The sequence below is a fragment of the Lemur catta genome, chromosome 1 (assembly GCF_020740605.2).
Source record: "Lemur catta isolate mLemCat1 chromosome 1, mLemCat1.pri, whole genome shotgun sequence".
In the NCBI taxonomy this organism is placed as follows: Eukaryota; Metazoa; Chordata; class Mammalia; order Primates; family Lemuridae; genus Lemur; species Lemur catta.
Window position 1 is genome coordinate 94,363,085 of NC_059128.1, and position 19,985 is coordinate 94,383,069.

The window sequence follows — 19,985 nt, forward strand, 5'->3', positions numbered from 1 at the left end:
GCTCCTCCACTGCTGACAAAGCTGTGACCCAGCCTCAGGTCCAGGCCTGGTGGCCTCCAGCTACCCAGGCTGCAGGTCCAGCACACCTGGACCAGCCAGAGGTTCTGAAAGGTGAGTGTGGAGAAAAGGGTTTCACAGTCAAGGGGACGTCACCCCAAGCAGGCTCTGAGGAATTCTGCCCTTGGAAGGACCCCTCAGTCACCTGGGTGGCTTGTGCAACTTACCACATGTCGGCCTCCAGACCCAGGGGCTCATAGTTCACAATTTCTGGAGCTGAAAGAAGTCATATTAATGAGTCAACAGGAGTGTGAAAAGGACAGGAGATGATCATAGGGAATTTTAGGGAATTTGGCACCAAATGTCTCCATCCTGACTCCCCAGTAAGGAAAATCAGAGCAGCAGATGGAGATCATCTGCATCCAAGAATTTTGAGGAAAGGAATTGCTATGGCCCAGATGTTTGTGTTTCCTCAACATTCATATGTTGAAACCTAATTGCCCATGAAGCAGTATTAGAGACGGGGCCTTTAGGAGGTGATGAGAGTGGAACCCTCAGGAATAAGCTAATGTGCTTACACAGGAAGCCCAAGGGAGCTTGTGTGCCCCTCCTGCCACAGGAGGTGCCACGTGGGAAACAGAGAGTGAGCCCTCACCAGACTCCAAATCTGCTGGCACCTTGACCTTGGACTTCCCAGCCTCCAGAACTGTGAGTAATACACTTATTGTTTATAAATAACCCAGTCTGAGGTATTCTGTTACAGCAGCCTGAAAGGACTAAGACAGGAGTTGCCTGTTTACCTGGTAGAAACCTTTACAAACAAGCCTTGACAGTGAGAAAGAGGGAAAGCACATAAAACACCTAAAAAGGGAAGAAGGTGGGGAGAGGAAGGTGCGGGAAGGAGAAATGGAGCCCCAGAGAACAGGCCTGCTTTAGAATTCTGCGGTAAAAGCCAGTCAGGGCAGCACTGCAAGGTGATGGAGAAGAAACAGTGGCAGACGAGGAATCCACCTGCCTCTGAGTCTGGTCTAAAAGAGGGTACCTCCCACCCGACGGGCAGCAGGACATTTTCGGGGGCCACTGACCGTGAGCTTGAGGTGCCTGAGGGGCACCGGGGGAAGATGTCCAGGGGTAGGCTATGGGGGAGTGGGCCAGAGCCAACGAATTTGTCGTCATGAATGTACAGGTAGAAACAGGAGCTGAGCCAATGATGCGGCGACCAGGAGTGGGTGCAGAGTCTAGGAGAGAAGCCTCTACCGAGGAGAGGACAGAAGTGGACCAGGCACTGCCAGAGGTCAAGCAGATGAGCACTGGAAAATAAGCTCTGGATTTTACACTCACTGCAGCACCCAGAGTGTCCAGAAGGTGGAAAGTGGAGAAAAGAGTGTAGATGACCCTTTTAAAAAGCTTGTCGGTGAAACGGAAGTGAAAGAGAGGACAGTAGCTTGAGGAGGAGGAAGGACTGAGCCTGTTCAACTGCTAATGGAAAAGGTGGGAGAAGCTAAGTTTGCTTATCTGCAACAATAGCAGAACCACCACATCCACAGGGTGTGTCTACCATCCCTCCTGCCTCCCCACACGTCAAGACACAGGGGACCACTGTCCTGGTGTCTCTTACTTTTTAGCTTTATAAAAGTGGCATCATACTACATGTGATCTATAGTCACTCAAATCACTTGATTTTTTCCACTCAACATTATGCTTCTAGTGTTCACTGAGTGTTCATCCATGTTCTTTCATTTTCACTGCTCTATAGTCGTTCATTGTGTGAATATACATCATTTTTTAGTCACTCTCTCAGAGATCGTTTGGATGGTTTCCATTTCTTTTGTTACTGGAACAAAATTGCTATGAACTTTTTTGTATGCGCTTCCTGATGCGCATGTGAAAAACTTTCTTCAGTGACAAAGTGTGGTCCACAGGCACACAGTCTGCAGACTGTCACTGGTTCAGCAAGACAGGTGCAGAAATTGGGAGTATGCATTTAGAGACTCTTATAGCAATTTGACATTGCTGTGACAGCCAAACTCTGATCATCTTTCTAGGAATTTATTTTCATTGTATTTTTACTAAAATAGCAGTCCAGGACCGATTGGAAAATTTTAAAAAAAGAAAAAACTATAGTTTGAGAAGCACAATGCACTTTCCAGTGTTAATCTACTTGAGATATATATATGTCATCTATGTGCTTTTGTCTATTTTTTGTGTGTGTGCTTTCCTTTTCCTTTCTTGCCCTTTTTTTTTTAATGAAGATTTTTGGTTAGTTTTCATATTGTTTTTTCCTTAACTTCTTTTTTTTTTTAAAAATGGCTACCCTTGAAATTTGACTACAGATATCTAACAAATTCTAACATAAATCTAACATTCTACTTTGACTCTTCTCTAACAATCCAAGAACCTTAGAACACTAATTTCAAACACTGTTCTAGCTAACATTATTTTCTTCAGTTTTTAGTTCTCTCCATTTTTCTTAAACTCCACAATTAAAACTTTATCATCATCATCATCATCATTTTAGACAGCAAATGTTTACATTTACTTAATGTTTACTGATATCTTTGCTCCTATTACTTCTTGCTTTGAGATCTCCCTTCAGAGTTCATTTCCTCAATTCAGAAGTACATCTTTTACATTTTGGGAGACTGAGGCAGGAGGATTACTTAAGGCCAGGGGTTTGAGACCAGCCTGAGCAAGATCAAGACCCTGTGTCTACAGAAAATAGAAAAATTAACCAGGCATGGTGGCATGCACCTGTAGTCCCAGCTACTTGGGAGGCTGAGGCAGGAGGATCACTTGAGCCCAAGAGGTTGAGGTTGCAGTAAGCTACGATGATGCCACTGCACTCTTGCCAGGGTAACAGAGCAAGATCCTGTCTCAAAAAAAAAAAAAAGAAAGAAAGAAAGAGAAGTATATCTTTTAGAAGTTCTATTAATGAAGGTTTATTGGGAGTAAACTCTATTTAAATGTTTTGGGGATTTGTTCTTTTTGTTTTTCCTGAATATTTTACCCTTATTCTTAAAATATAATTTTTCTGGGCACACAATTATGGATTTTTTATTTTTCCTCAGCTCCTTAAGATCACATTCCATTGGCTACTGGCTTCCATTGTTGTTTTGAGAAGTATGTTGTCAATCTACCCTATTGTTCTTCTGTAGGTGATCTGTCTTTTCTCTCTGGCTGCTTTGTCTTTGGTACCCTAGCTTCACTGTAATGTGTCTAGGAATGCATTCATTTTTTTCCTGCATGGTAGACATTGTGCTTTGGTATCTGTGCATGGATGCAGTTCTGAAAATTCTCATCCATTCCCCTCAAATACTGCTTCTCCTTTATTGTCTCTGTTTCCTCCTTTTGGGATTTCAAAGAGACCTATGTTAGAATTTTTTTAATCCTCTTTTACTTATCCATTCTTTCATATTGCCATGTCTTTGTCATTCTATGGTACTCTAATTTTTTTCAGCTCAGTCTTTCAAGTCTTCAATTCTCTCCTCAGCTGTGTGCAATCTGCTGTTTAACCCATTCACTGAAGGTTGTGTTTTGTTTGTTTGTTTGTTTTGCTTTTTTGAGACAGAGTCTTGCTCTGTTGCACTGGCTAGAGAGCAGTGGCATCACCATAGCTCACTGCAACCTCAAACTCCTGGGCTCAAAACATCCTCCTGCCTCAGCCTCCTGAGCAGATGGGATTACAGGTGTGCGCCACCACATCCAGCTAATTTTTTCTATTTTTTTTAGAGATAGAGGTCTTGCTCTTGCTCAGACTGGTCTCAAACTCCTGATCTCAAGCTATCCTCCTGCCTTGGCCTCCCAGAGTGCTAGGATTACAGTCATGAGCCACCTCACTCAGCCTCATTGAGTTTTAAATTTCAACAATTACATATTGAATTTCTTTTAAATTTTTAAAAGTTATATCTATCTGGTTCTTTTAAAAATTTGCCTGGTCATTTTTGACATCTCTTGTTGCTTGCTCATTCTTATGATTCTATCTTTTATTTCTATATACGTTCCACTTATTTTATAGTCAAAATCTGATCATTTCAATATCTTATGTCCTTGAACATCTAAATCTTGCTAGTCTCTGATTGAGATGCTGATGTGTGCACTAGCCTCTAGGAGGTCCTCCCATTTAATTTTTTTTTTTTTTTTTTTTTTTGCTGCTCACCACTCTAGCTCTAAGTTCAATTCACTAGCTTTTGGGGGTGGAACAGGTGGTGCTGAAAGAGTTATTGTCTTTAAAGATTTCTCATTTCCTAGGAGCCCAGAATTTTGTTAAAAAGAAATTTTTTTTCTCAAGAACCCAGTTTTGTAGTGGGAGAGCCTTTTGGAATACCTCGTCCACCACACGACTGAAAGCTGGCACTCACTTTTGAACCCTGGCTCTCAGGTTGAAATTTCAAAGGAATGGTGGGAGTAGGGGAAAGTGGTTATAATCTGTTGCTCAGGGATCTTGGGAAAGAAAGTCATCATAATTTAGGCAGGGGCTTACAGAAATTGCCCTATATATCTGTAAGGTGCAAACAAAATCATTGCAAACAAAACCATACTGGCTAGTAAGAGCCAATGATGTGCATCTCTTCCCAATTCTGTATTCAATGACAACATGTTGGTATCTTGAAACTGGCCAAAGCTATAAACTAAGGATTTTTTTTTTTGAGACCTGATTGTTAGACATTTATCAGCATACCACTGGGAAAAGTCCTCCACAGTCTGGTCCCACTCATCGATAACCCACTCATACCAACAGTCTGACGTGAACTCTTGGCTCCATTCAGAGTGGACAATGACTTGCCCCTGATAAATGCACTAATTCTTGTCTTACTCTTCTGCTATGATATCACAGAACCTGGGACATGTTCCTCCTCCACCCTACCTCACTTCCCATCCCGATTCAGAGACTTCTCCCACCCCCAACAGCAGCCTTTTGTCCCTCACTGACTCAAGGTCATGACTGATCCCACTGACTTTGCCAGTGTGGATATCTTGTCTGAACAGTCTTTCAGAACTGTCTTATATGACTTGCTTTACAATTAATCACATCCTGTCTTGCAACACCCATTCCATTATTGCTATGAATTTCTAGTTGAACTATTATTATTTAACAATTGGTATAAACTTAACTGATAAACATTCATTTTTACCACATATGTGAGGTAGCAACTGCTCTCTCAAACTTCCGATGTCTGTGTTCCAGGTTTAAGTTGGCTCTGCCACCAACTTGTGACCTTCGGTGTGTCATTCTGAATGTGGCTCACTCAGGGTACCATGCAGTAGGTGAAGAATAACCTTAGTTGACCTTAGCTAAAATCCCCCAGCCCTCCATTTCCACGTTAGTTAAACTAGACCAGATGATCTGAAAAGATCCTTCCAGCACTCTTATTTGGTGGTTTGATGTCTTGTTTCCACAACTAAACTGCAAGCTCCTTGAGGGTCTTCTTAGAGAGAAAACCAGGTATCACAGAAGGAGCGTAGGCTTTGATGTTGGCCATTATCTGTATTTGAATCTCAGCTCCACCACCTACTGGTTGTGTTGCACTTGAACAAGGCACTTGATGGAGAAAATAAATCTGGTTCATGGAGCCATTTGAGGATTACCTGAGACAATGTCTGTAGCATGCAAGACACAGTGCCTGGCACACAGCAAGGGCTCCCTGCCCTGAGGTCTGTGGGGTCTCTGCAGCAACATTCCACAGTGATTGCAGAGCTAATATATGTGACTTGAAAATCCAACAGGATGGATGGCCTAATACTTTGTTTTTCTTTTTGATTAGACTGTGGTCAGAAGCTTGAGGGCCTAGATTTTGAGGAGACCACACCTTCCCTCCACCTCTAAGGCCACTCCAACTCCCAAATAGATGGTGGTTCTATCTATTCCTTTCCCCTCTGCAGGGCTGTTTCTTCATGACTCTCAACCTGCAGCCCAAGCCATAAAAGGGGGCTTCTAGGGTGCAGGGCAGGCAGGGGCCTGGGCCAAGGGTGAGAGAAACAGAGGGAAGAGAAAGCAGCCAGGGCTCTACTGGAGCTGGGCACCCCCATGCATGAAGAAAGCCCAGGCACACAAGAGAGGTGAATAGGTACAGCTGCCAGATGGCTTCCTTTTCTTTTTCAGGAAACCAAGCTATTTTAGAAACGGTTGAGTTTATGGGAATACAAGAGGGTGAGGCAATTAAATCTTCACAATAAACTCATCTAAGAGGAGGAGGTGGGGCCAGCTCTGGGAGGATTTAACTCTGCAAAGGCCTCTAGCCCTAACTGTACACCCCCACCCCGAGCCCCATTGGGTGCTCAAAGCCTGCACCTGCATCCTCATGCAGAGGCCCAGCAAGGCATTTCCTTCCCCACCCATTAGGTTTCTAGGGTGTCCCCAGGCATCAACTCTCAGCCCAGAGGCCATAGCCCTGGACACAGGTTTGTTCCAGGGATTTCTCTACCTTTGATGCCAGATTCTTGGCCTGAAACTCACCAACAAATTCTGGCGTCCCAAAAATGCTCTTAAATTCAACTCCATCTTCTATTTCATGAGCCAGGCCAAAGTCAATCAGCTTGATGTGTGGAATGGGAATATTCTTGTCTAACAACATAATGTTTTCTGGCTGGAGAACAAAAAAAAAAAGGAAGGAAGGGAAAAAAAGGTGGTAATTAAAGCCCTGTTTTGTGTTTTTGCTGTGGGGTTTGGGGTGCGGTTTGGGTTTTCTTTTTTAGGAGACTAAAACAGCATAAACTCTTTCTTGTTTTTGTGTCCTCAGTCTTCCCCTGTGAACTCAAAAGCAGGCATAGTGCTGAGGGCAAGGCCTAGGTTTTACCAAGTCTTTTGCTAACAGCAGAACTGAAGCCTTCAGCTTTAATCTCCCTTCTGTCTCTGAGTGGCAGATCCCTTTAAGGCAGTGCCTCTGTTTCCTGATCTGTCAAATGAGAGACTTGCAGCATTTCCTGTAAATAAAACTGCCAAGTTTTGTTTATAGGAAATGCTGCAAAATATGATGGGGATGGGGCATCGCAGCTCAGCCTCGCCTTACTCGGGCTCACTGACCTTGGTCTTCCTGACCCCCCCTTTCCCCAGCCTGCCAGCTTCCTGTTGACAACACTCCCCTCCTCTAGACTAACTGCGTGGCTCACATTTCTCTGTGTTTAACTAATTTTGGCCCTCAGCAGGACACAGGGGAAAAAAATGCACCCAATTTCCAGGGAAAATACCAGCTGCTCAGGCTATTTCCAGCCCAGCAAATAGCTGCCAGGTCTGACACAACAATGCAGGTTGGTGGGGGTGGAGGGACAGCCCCTCGCACATCCCAGGAGCCTGGTCCTCACACACCCAGCCTCCCGGTGAGGCCAGAGCAGGAACCGAGCTGTCCCTTCTCACTCCCACCCAACCACTCAGATGATGAAGTGGTTGAGCAGGTCCCTCTGCCTCACCCTCTTTCTCCTACTCCCCACTGTCCTACACTCCATTCAGAATAGAATGTCCTGAAAACACATCCACACTAAAATGTGTACACAAATGTTCACAGCTGCATATTCACAATAGCCCCAGAGTGAAAACACCCCAATGTCCATCAGCTGATGAATAGATAAACCAAATGTGATAGAGCCACACCACCATACAGTATTTGTATGTGAATACTATTCAGCCATAAAAAGGAATGAAGTCAAACAAAAATAAAAAGGAATGAAGTACTGACACCTGCTGCAGCGGGGATGAGTCTTGAAAGCATTATGCTAAGTGAAAGAACCAGTCACAAAAGATCACATGTATGATTCCATTTATATGAAATATCCAGAACAGGCAAATCCATAGAAACAGAAAGTAGATTAGCAGTTGCCGAGGACCGGGGGAATGGAGGAACGGGGAGTGCCTGCTAACGAGTACATGGCTGCTTTTTGGGGTGATGAAAATGTTCTAAAGTTGATTCTAAAATTATCCTATAAATGACTATGGTGTTGGTTATATAACTTGGTACACTGCATACATTAAGTAAGTGAATTGTATGGCATGTGAATTATATCTCAGTATAGCTGTTAAATAAATAAATGCTTAAGAAAATTAAATATCCCTGTTTCTCCAAGCACCGAAGGATTTCCCACCTTGGACTTTGCCCACACCACCTGCTCTGGGGCTACCTGGAAGGCCTTCTGTTCAATCTCTGCCCATCGAAATCCTAGCTGGGCTCCAAAGTCTAGCTCGACCCACCTCATCCTTGAAGACTTCCCTCAGAAGCCCCAACCCCCCCTACCACCACCAGGAGTGAGCCCTCCCTCCCCCAGGTCCCTTCAGGCTTATTTGAACATTTCTGTTAGGACATTTAGCACGCTCTCCCTTGCCCAATAGTCTTTTGCTGTCTTTGTCCTTGCCCCCTACCAGAGCTGTCCTCAGCTGGAGGGAAGACTCAGACCTTTGCATCTTTGCCCCTGCAGTACAGAGCATAGTGGCTGGCTCCTAGCTGTTAGCTGAGCTGATACTGCATCTGGACTGAAGCCTTTCCCCAGGTGCCCTGGTCCCCGAGTCTCTGTGACCCCCCCCAGCTGGAAACTTCCCTCAAGGGAACTGGCTGAGGCCCTCTCTTGCTTTTTTTTCCCCCCTTAAAAAAATACACACACACACACAACACATTTCCTGTTGCATTTTTTAAGCTTGTTTATTCTTCCTCCCCTCTGGAGATTACTCTCAACATTATTTTGAAAATGTGTCAAAGTCTTTTCCGAAGGCAAAGCAGATGCTTAGGCTCTGCAGAAGGGAGTGAGGGTGGGGAGGTCAGTAAACAGGATCCAGGCAGGTGGCCCCACTCCAGTGCCTCAAACCTAGCCCGCTGGTGGCTGGGGATGGACCCCAAGAGTCCAAGCACCCCATGCGGTGAGCTGCACCCTCCCTACTGCCCACCATCTCCCAGGCAGGCAGCTGCTCCCTCCATTCTTAGGAACTTCTCCTGTCCTCTAGAGGAAAGGGCTGGAGACCCCTCTCTAGGGCTAAGGGACAAGAGCCCAGGCCCTGCTGACCACCATAGCTCAGGGCTCAGGGTACCATCACATAACACACTGATGAGGGGACCACAGTGGGCAGAGGGGGACACACCAGACCTGGTGATCCCTAGGACTATAGGGAAGCAGGGCTGAGTCGAGGAGGAGAATTGAGGCTGAGATTTCCAAGGCAATGCTGCCTTGGGGAGGTGAGAAGGCTCCTAGCCCCACATCTCCTCACCTCTGTGGCCCACGGCCCAGGGGAAAGAGCTCTCCACTGGCTTATGAGAACCTTAGGGCAAGGCCATGTTTTGTCACATGAGTCTCATCTGTCCTCAGCCCCACCCTAAACCTAACACAGACCAGGTGATCTCTCTGCTTGGAACACTCTCCCTGCACTACCCCCATCCCAAACCTGGATAATTCCTCTTCACATTTCAGTAAAAATAGCACCTCGTCCAGGAGGCCTTCCCTCCTCCCCCCATGCCATGCCCACCACCTCCTCGGTTCCCAAAATACCCTGTACTTCCCCTACTGCAGTGCTTCTCATGTCGAGCTGATCTGCTTACTTACCTGTCACCCTCCACTAGGCTGAGAGCTTCCCAAGGGTTTTGTTCCTCTCATCTCCCCAGAGCTTGGGATATAGCCTGGCATCTACTAAGTGCTCAATTAACGTTCCATGAGTGAAGACAGGTGCCATTTATGCAGCCCCTACACTATATAGGACCTAATGCTAACTAAGCACGTGACATACTTTATGTTTCATTGAACTCTCTCAACTAACTTACGCGGTGAGTGTTATCATTCCTCTTTTACAAAAAAAGAAACCAAGACTATAATACCAGCTCATAGACAGAGGGATTTTAACCTAATCTGTCAGACCCCAAAGCTTATGCTCCTAACCACTAAGTGATCCCCCTTCCTTGCTTCTCAGGGCTCTTATCAATCTGTCCCAGGGAGAAGCAGGAATGCCCCTTGGGCCTGGCAACCCGGGGCAACCTCGTGCCTGGCTCTGGCACCTGCTTCCCACCCCCAGGATGCCTTTTCTTCTGGTGATGTTTTCACACAGGTGAGTAGCCCCTGACCCTGACCCTGGCCTGGCCCTCAGAGCCTCAGGAGCTCCTGGGCTGGACGTCCTCATTTCGGATGAGAAAACAGAGGTCCTGGCCAGGTACCCAAGCTGGATCTGGGTAAAGGGATGTGGCCTGGGGGGTTCAGTCTGGGAGGTGGCTGTGGGACAGCAGGAACGTTCTGTTGGGTGATCAGGACCTGGGTTCTTGTCTCCACCTCACACTCACTGTGAGGGCCATTGGGACCACACACACCTACAGACTCAGACCTGCCCTGACTGGGAGTGAACAGGCCATGGGCTCCCTGCCACTGAACGAGGTTTCTGGTTCCTTCCCAGGCCACCAAGGTGATTCCAAGGCTGTCCCAGGGATTTGGACCCCCACATCTGCAGCTCCTTCTTGCTGTCCCAACCTCCACTGATAGCCTGATGATACTCTGGAGGCAGGGCAGGGACTTACAGCATGTTTACCAAGTGCTGTAGATTGCTGTAGCACATTTACACTAGACCTCTATGTGATCCTTGCAGCCACCCTGAGTGCTAGGTACCATTATGAACCCCATTTCACAGATGAGAAAACTGAGGCTCAGAGAGCTAAGTAATTTGCCCAAGGCGCAACAGCTCATAATGTCAAAGTTGGAGCCCGGCGGGAGGTGGGGGGGCGGGCTTCCCCGCCACATCACCCAGTCTGGTTAAGTATCTTCCAAGGTCCCATTGGCCAGCGGAGAAAGCCCAAATGCCCTGCCTGATATTTGAGGCATCCGAGGCACCAGCTGCCCCTGCCCCCTGTCCAGGCTCACTGCCTGTCACTTGCCTGTACCTGCCCTCTATGCCCTCAGGGTGGGTATTTCCACCCAGAATGACATCTCGATTCCATCCTTTGCTCTGGCTGTTCTTCTAGCCAGGAATGCCTTTGCTACTCCTCCTCACACTTGCAGAGCCTATTCCCCGTGACCTCTGCCTCCTACTCCCTTACTTTTCAATGAAGCTTCCCCTAACCTTGTGCTCTAACCTGAGCACAGATGATGCTTGCTGGCATCCTCAGCTGTAGGCTGTCTCTCATACGTGATGCCACTTTCCTAGGTGGTGGCCCTTTCCGTGGGAAAATTCAAGTTGGTTTTAGGGTTCCCGGTATCCCCTATGGTGTCTTGCATCCTGCACCTTTCATTACTATTTGCTGAAGTGAACTGAAAGAATCCAGAGCCAGAGACTGTCCACCACCACTAGGGGCGCCAGAGCGCACTCCTCCCATAGGGCTGTAATAGGGCTGGGTCAGGAGGGAACGGCACTGAGAGGGTCCAACTAGTAGCCCAAGGGCCAGCAAAGCAGCAGTTCCCCAAGGATTTGGTCTAAGCTTCTCTGCTTCCTCTCTCACAGAGCTGAGTGGTGAAGAAGAGCACGGGCCTGCGGATGGGAAACCGCATTCCAGCTTCCCCACCCAAGGCTGTGTGAGCTTAAGCAGGCCACTTCCTTCCTATGGGCCTCAGCCCCCCACCTCTAAGTTAGACACTGGGTGACATCCAAAGCCCTTCGAGCTCTAGGCTCTGCAATTTCAAAGTGGCACAACATCCCAAGCTGGATGGGAAAAATCCATGCTTTTGGGCTCTGGGCCCCAAGCAGGACATGTAAAGGCTCAGGCCTCCTGGCCCCAGGTCAGGAAGGAAGAACAGGCTGCTGGGCCCAAGCCAGAGCACCCTCTGGGGTAGTATGATCCTATCCATACTCCCTGCTACTATCATTCTCCTCCAGTTTTATTTACTTCAGCCAAATACTTCACCCACACACCTGACATCACCTCCAAGGCATGGCTGGAGGCAGGAATCACATTCCTGTAGCTGCTGCCACTGCCTACCTAGCTCAGGGCCTTGGAGCTTTCACCAGGAGGTTGATCTGCCCTCACCTGTCAAAACAAACCCATCCAGCTCAGCCCACCAGGCAGGAACCCGTGGGAGAGGCCAATGTGCCCCTTCATGTCCTGGTGGATCTGGCCAGAGGTGTGTGCTGTGGTGCCAACTGGAAGCTAGTCCTCCGGGGAAGACCCGTGTCCCCAGCACAGCGCGCCCAGGAGCCTGTGCAGGATGAAGTCACCCTCAGGGGGGTGTGTAATAAAGCACAAAGGACGGGGGCTGGGAGTCAGGTCTGGGTCCAAACCCCAGCTCTGCCACTCACAATCTGAAACCTGTGCAAAGTCACTGAACCTTTTGGAGCCTCGGTTTCCCAGCTATAAAATAAGGACAGTATCTGCCAAGGCGTAGGGTTGTTCTGAGGATTCAGAGAGATGGTCCATGTAAGAAGCAGCACCCAGCAAGATTTCAGAGAACAATGGCTGTGTTTGTTCATTCTTTTCTTGGATGCAGCATTAGCAGTCGTTCCTGGGAGCTCAGACTGAACCCTGTTGAATCACCTGCACTCAGCTGAGGGACGTGCCCTTTCACACACCCACCTCCTCCTCCTCCCCACTCCTCTTCTGCTTCCTTCCTCCCACCCCATTTCACCTCTAGACTCACAATGTTGGGGCTGCAAGGGACCTCAGAGATCATTTAGTCTCTTCATGTTGCAGAGCAGCCCAGAGAGGTCAAGAAACTGCCAACATCACTGAGCAAGGAGCAGAGCCCAAGTCTGCTGATCCCCTGCCCAGGGCCCTCTCCAGGTACCTGTGTGGCCTGCCCACTGCCAAGTGAGGTCTGTGCTATGGGGACAAGGAAGCTGCCTGTGCACCTTCACTGGCAACGTCAGGCACAGCTCAGATTATTCAGGCAGTGCTGGGCAATCAGAGGAAGCAAAGCCACCTGCTACCGGGCCTCTGTGGCCAGGTGTCCAGGGTACTATGGCTCCCTCTCCTCCTGGCACACTGTCGATGGGACCGCAGGCAGCTCCTCCCCACAAGTCTCCAGTGTGGCCCATGCTCAAGATCCACCTTAGCCTGGCTGAATAGGCCCTCTTGCCCCCCTCCCACCTCCAGCCAGCTCCGCCTCTGCTGTCCCTGCCACTGCCTCATCACCCCACCCCACTCTGCAGTTCACCCCGCTGGAACGCCCTTCCTGGCAAGTTCCTTCTCCCCCTCACCTCCCAGCTCTGACATACTCACACCTGAATGTCTTCTGTAACCCCCCTCCCTTCTGACAGAGTTAGTTGTTCCCACCCAAGGGCCTGTGTGGCACCCTGTACATGCCTCTGTCCCCACATGTCCTGTCCTCACTGTACTAAAGCCCCATGAGGGAGGACAGGGGCCTTGCCTCTCATTTCCATCCCTAGCACCCGAGTGGCTGGCGTTGTAGTGTGTACTCAGCTACTATTTACTGGATAAATGAATGGATGAACCAACGCAGTCACATGTGCATCCCCTGCACATCCTGCTTTTGGAGAATCAACATAGATAATGGCTAAGGGACATTGGAAGGTCTTGGAATCTGGGTTCAAATCTCAGTTCTACCACTTACCAGCAGCCTGACACTGGGCAAGTTACTTAACCTCTCTCAGCTCGGGTTTCTCCCCTATAAATTAGGAATAATAATAAAATATAACTCAAGAGGGTTACTATGAGGATCAAACAAGGCACATGAAGTAGCCCGTAGTTATCATCTTTGTGACTATTTCCTTGATTATATCTCTCCCTTCCAGAATGAGAATCTTTATCATCTGCCTATTGAACTTCTACCCATCTTTCCAGGACCTGCTGAAATCCTCTCTCCTCCGGGAAGCATCATCTGAATGTGCAGCCCGGCCCTCCTTCCCTCCTCCAGCCCTACTCATGCAGCAACCTCAATGACCGAGGCTGCCAAGAGCTCTGAGTCTTGCCTCCCCCGCTAGATTACACACTTGCTGAGGGTAGGGCCTGCTTCCCCCCCTCCTCCTGTGCTCCTCCACACACCCAGCCTGGCAGTTCATGTACAGCAAAATGTGTAGCACTTCACAGTTTACAAAGTAGTCACGCTCATCTCATTTGATCCTCACTCCGTGAGGCAAGCACTGCCATCACCCTGTTTTCACAGGTGAAGAAACCAAGGCACGAGAGGTTAAGTGTTTGCCCAGCTGGTAGGCAGTGGAGCTGAGATTCAAGTGCAGGCTGCCCCAAATCCTGGGTGTGTTCCACTCTCCCACATTGCCTCCCTTCTTCCAGTTGATGCAAGAGTGCCTTCTGGGGTCACCCCTGCCTGCTAGCAAAGTGTGCCTCTCTGACCCGGCTCTGGTGCTCCATCAATTTGCTGCTCAGCTCCATGTTTTCCCAGAAAGCCACAGCTGTGGCTTAGGGAAGGGCCTGAACTCAGATGCACTTGGATTTGCTAAACCATAGCCTCTGGCCACTCACCCGCTGCATGGCTCTGATCTCCCGCTGCCCTGCTGGGTAAAGCAGGAAAGAAAACCACTGCCTACTCTGCATGTTCTCGTGGGATAAAGGTAGAGAAATAAAATATCACTTTCAAGGCCATTCCAGGACCACTGGCTTTCAACCTTGGGCCAGTCAGTGCACTGGCACTATGGTCTATGCTCCACAAGTAGCAGTTGCTGTGGGCTCTCCCCGCACACCCCTTTATCAGACCCTCGAAGCCACCAGGTGAGATCAGGATGGATGTGGCCTCCATCTAACCAGTGAGGAACCTGGGCCAATCCAGGCATTCTAAGCCCCAAGCTGTGCTTTGGGGGCCCCCATCTAACTGCGCATCACAATCCCCCGGGGACAGTATTAAAAACACCAAACCAACTAAATCCAACTCAACCGGAGTAGGGTTCCAGAATCGGAATTGTAAAGCTCTGCAAGGAAGTCAAAATCAGTCAGTGATCAGTGCATGCAAAACCAGTGTTAAAGAGGGCTCTGTCATCAGACATGGGTTTGAGTTCCACTTCTGCCCCATGCTAGCTGTTTGACCTTGGCAAGTCACTCACCTCTCCGAGCCTTGGGCCCCTTATTTGCAAAATGGGAATATGGTAAGGGGTTCTGAGGAGGCACAATGAAGCCCTAGGAGCCCTCTAGGAACCTCCCCTTTCTATAGAATGGGTGTGACCATAGGGCCTCCTTCACGGGTTTGGGTGTGGGCAAAATGAGTAAGTGCACACAGAGCATTTAGAGAAGGGCCTGCATGTATATTAAGCACTCAATAAATGCTGGCTGTCATTACTATTATCACCCCACTGCTGCCACCACAACACTTCAGCCTGAGTACAGCACCATCCTGTTTACAAAACGCTTTTGCTTACAGGGTCTCAGAGAACCAGGGGTGTGTTGGAGCTTACTGGCTCATGAGAGTGGATTGGTAAATTTGCAGGAATTTTGTGAGCTAGTTGTTAAACAGGGCTATTATTAAAAATTAAATTATATAAAATAAAACAAATTATTTTAAAAACTATAAATACTTAAAACTACCCTCCTTTTTAAAAAATCTATAATTTAGAATTTCCATGTTATTTCAGCTTCTGTGTCTGTAGCCCATACACCAATACCACATAATGGTGTGCCGCGGCACACCTCTTCCCAACTTCAGCGAGTGACATCACGTCGGTACCTTGAACTCAGCCATGGTGGGTGTATTTTTACCCTGGAAATGAGCAAACTCTACAAATCAAGTCTTGACTTATTGCCTTCTCGAGTCTAGACTTAAAGTTGATGGGCAAGACTACTTAATAAGGCAGATTAAATGTGAAAGGGTGCCGTGTCTATAGCCATTGTTTTGTGACTAGCACAGAAAATAGAGGAAATGATCTTTCAATATTCAAAAACTATTGTTCAATTCAGCAAAGTCATGTCATTGAACAAGTGCCAACACATGTTTTCATTGTTTCATTTTCACCTTACTTGTTAATGTAAACAAAAGTATCAACCAACATTCTTGTCAGAACCACACTCATTTGTTAGCTGCAGCCATCGTTGGCTGTAGATACAAGAGTTTGGCAAGAACCAAGGAAGGTGTGTACTATGAGAATCAATTGGCTATATGGAATTTACAAGAAAAAGTATTACATACGTTTTGTTATTTGTAAATTGTTACAAACCTTTGTATCAAATTTACACGTTTACGTGTGTATGTTTGTGTATATGTGTATGAGTGATGAGAGTGTGTACATGATTTTTTTTTCCCCAGAGATCTTGCTGTTACCAGAATACCCACTGCACAGAACCTCAATAAAGTAGGTTACTGTCTGAGTTTTCCGATGAGGAAACTGAGGAACAAAGAAGTTAAGTAACTTATTCAAGGCCACACAACTAATAAGCGGTGGAGCCAGGTTTGAGCCTAAGTCTTCTGAGTGCTAAGATACCTGCTCTTTCTACCAGATGCCAAGATGCTTCCAGAATTAGATTCCTTCATTCCTACTGAGATCAGCTGCAGTGGCGGGGGTCACGGTGGGGCTGTGAATGGAACTGAACAGGCACTGTTTGAACACGGGGTGCTTCAGTGGAGATCAGGGCTGGGCAGGGGTTCAGAGTGGAGGGCAGTGGATACTGGGGAGGAGCAAGAGGCCTTTGAGCACCTAACCATGGTGGGGAAGGAAATAAGGACAAAAGAGTGAGAAGGTATTGAATTTTTTTAGTTTTCTCATTTGAAAAATGGAGATCATGATAATTAATCCAACCCATATCAACCTGGGTTTTGAGACCCTGGGAATTCCACAGTGTCCTGCCATCCTGGGAATCTGCCCAGCCTACTGGCTGGAAAATGCCACCTTATTCCTCTTTGGATAGTTCCGTGCCCACCTCCCTTTCTGAATCCTTCTGGAGGCAAGAAAGGAACAGGGAGAATAGGAAGGCTACCTTGAAATTCATCACCAACAATTGTAAAGAGCTTTTGGAGTTTTCAGGGCCCTTTTGTAACACTGGTATATCCCTGGTCCCTCACTCCACTCCTGTGGGACAGGAAGAAGAGGCAATATTACCTCCACTTTCAGGCCAGGAAAGGTCAGAGACGTGACCTTCCCAACATCATACACCAGAGGTGGGACTCAAATGCAGGCTCAACCCCCAGTCCTCTCCTCTTTCCACTATGCCTCGTGGCCTCCTGCTGAATCAGCTGGTTGGTTTAATGCCCCTCGTTAAAAGCATCTATATTTCAACTCTTTTTAATAGTTGCTCTCCACAGTTTAATTTTTGCCACATTTTGTTAGCTTTCCCTCAACCATTCAGGAGTTCAGTGTCCTCAGTTCATTTCTCCTCCAGGTTACCCTACAAGGGCCTTGCAGTAGTTGATGAGGCAGCTGGCGTGTATTTCCAGGGCCCCAGGATCACAGTCTGATCCAGAGGGCTGAGATGCACGGGTCCCATGAGTGTACTCCAAGGCTGGGGCACAAGCTAATCCTTGAGCATAAAGAGAGGAAATAGGGTCCACCCCTCAGAGCACACACCCATCAGAGGGTAAGGAAAATGAGGAAAGATGTGTATAAAAGCTTCTAAAGCAAAGGAAAATCGTTTGAAGTAAACGTGTGCTGCTTGAGTTGAATGTAAAGTGAAAAGCAGGGAGAAATCGTGAAAGTATTAAAATAGTATAGGTTTTTTTTTTAAGACAGATTCTCACTCTGTCACCCTGGGTAGAGTGCAGTGGCATAATCATAGCTCACTGAAACCTCAAACTCCTGGCCTCAAGTGATCCTCCCTCCTGTCTCAACCTCCTGAGTAGCTGGGACTATAGGTGCACATCGCCACAGCTGGCTAATTTTTCTATTTTTGGTAGAGACGGGGCCTCGCTCTTGCTCAGGCTGGTCTTGAACTCCTGACCTCAAGTGATCCTCCCATCTCGGCCTCTCAGAGTGCTAGGATTATAGGCATGAGCCACCACGCCCAGCAGAAAGTAGTATAGTTATCAGAACCTTAAAACACAAACATACACATACTTGTGTGTACACCATTACCTGTTCATAAAAAGCTGGAGAAAATACACAAAATATTAATAATGTTTTTTTGGAGAGTCTGTGGATAACTTCTTTGTATATTTCTATATGCTTTTTATAATAGCATAAAAGATCATCAACATTTTTTTTAAAGTTTATGGGGTATCATCAATTGATCTTTTCCCATCATTATTATTATAGCCACTAACTGGTTTACTCTCTCCCACCCATCCTCTCCCTTGCCAGGAGAATTTTCTTACTAAATCAGAAATCGAATCATGTTTCTCCACCAACTAAAGGTCTTCCATAAATTAGTGTTAATTTTCTTAAGTGTGATAATAGTACGTGACCCAGTAGGAGATTGATTGACCTTAACCTTGGGCAATATGTATACACTAATGATATGTGTGTGTGTGTGTGCATTTTTTTATGTTTTTCATTTTTAAGGAGAGAAAGAAGTAAATCAAATGTGGCCAAATGTTGAATGTAGGGGGAAAGTGTAATAGTGCCCATTGTATTCTTCCAATTTCTTCAAATGTTCTGAAATTTTTTCCCAATAAATAGTTTTGAGGGAAAAAGCCATCTATGGCTGTGACTGCCTAAAGAAACTCTTGGGCCTGACCCTGAACCTTTACAATCTCACCCTAACCCATCTCGCCAGCTAAACCTCTGCCAAGTCTCACCTCCACTCCATGCCTCCAGGTTTTAGTATGGAAGAGTTTCATTCTTAAGTTCTATTTTCAAACACATGCATATTCCATAGCAATTAATAAAATACAAATTAATTTTTTAAGTATGAGGGATAACTTATTAGAAAGAGAACACAATTATTAGAAAGCAAAAACAGTGTAACCAGATGAGAAATGAACTGTGTATAGAATAAATTTGTGGGCCGGGCGCGGTGGCTCACGCCTGTAATCCTGGCACTCTGGGAGGCCGAGGCAGGTGGATTGCTCGAGGTCAGGAGTTCGAGACCAGCCTGAGCAAGAGCGAGACCCTGTCTCTACTAAAAACAGAAAGAAATTATCTGGCCAACTAAAATATATATAGAAAAAAAAAGAAATTAGCCGGGCATGGTGGCACATGCCTGTAGTCCCAGCTACTCGGGAGGCTGAGGCAGTAGGATCGCTTAAGCCCAGGAGTTTGAGGTTGCTGTGAGCAAGGCTGACGCCACGGTACTCACTCTAGCCAGGGCAACAAAGCGACACTCTGTCTCAAAAAAAAAAAAAAAAAGAATAAATTTGTGGCACAGTACCGATCTTTCAATTAACCGTGTGTAAAGGCGTTTCCTAAGGAAGTAAGATATCTGGACTGTGAATCCAGAATCTGGTGAAATAAAATCAGATGACCCCCAACTTTGCTTAGTGTTTCCTCACTTGCTAAGTTCAAGTCCCAGCCCTATCATTTAATACCTGTGTGATCTTGGACAAGTTACTTAACTTCTCTGAATCTCAATTGCCTTGTCCGTAAAAATCTCAATACCTTGTACTTTAACGAGGATCAAATGAGAAAACAGATGTAAAAGCATGCCATATTCCAGAAAGTTCCTATACATTTAAAGTATTATCACTACATTTCTTATGAAAGTTTTACCAGCAGACCACATCATACCATAAACATAAGAACAGTCCAAAGGATGATTTAGGGCATAGAGGAATTTGGATTTGGGGAATATCTTGCTCAGGAAGGAATTCACCCCTCTTAATACTATTTATATAAAGCACAAGCCCCCTCAGAGTTCTGGGTTCCTGGCTTGCACACAATTTTAATCAATTCTTACAGCTTGTTTCTTGGCTTAAAATACCATCAGACTTGAGGACTATCTTCCATTTCTGGGTTCTCAAGTTGGATCAGGCTCAGGAGTGGGGGGAAGGACACACCCATGCTCAGAGGGGAAATGCCCAAATCCAAAATAAACAAAACCACACAAAAATGCCCTCTGTAAGGCCTTTATGTTGGGATCATGTAGCAGGGTGAGGCTCCTGGGAGGTACTGAGCCCATTTCCGGGTGATCTCGAGGAAGGCATGTCTGAAGGCACGTCTGGTGCTACCCGGGTACTGAGGGGCAGGCAGCCCCAGTGTTGCTTCCATCTGTGTCAGTACAGGGCCGTGTCATCAGCCCCACCACCTCCATCTCCCACATCAGCGAGCCTTTCTGCGG

At 46.8% G+C, this 19,985-nt stretch overlaps 1 protein-coding gene across 5 annotated transcripts in view; it reads right to left on the minus strand.

Moving 5' to 3' along the window:
* The window catches only part of DAPK2 (death associated protein kinase 2), a 109,179-nt gene that overhangs the window by 19,812 nt on the left and 69,382 nt on the right, over positions 1-19,985 (minus strand). For all 5 annotated transcript variants that reach the window (XM_045540894.1, XM_045540896.1, XM_045540895.1 and 2 more), the window contains 2 exons: positions 6,452-6,581; positions 225-273 (listed from right to left, as the gene is read on the minus strand). In XM_045540894.1, the coding sequence (XP_045396850.1) occupies positions 225-273; positions 6,452-6,581 (179 nt within the window). The remainder of the gene's footprint in view (positions 1-224; positions 274-6,451; positions 6,582-19,985) is intronic.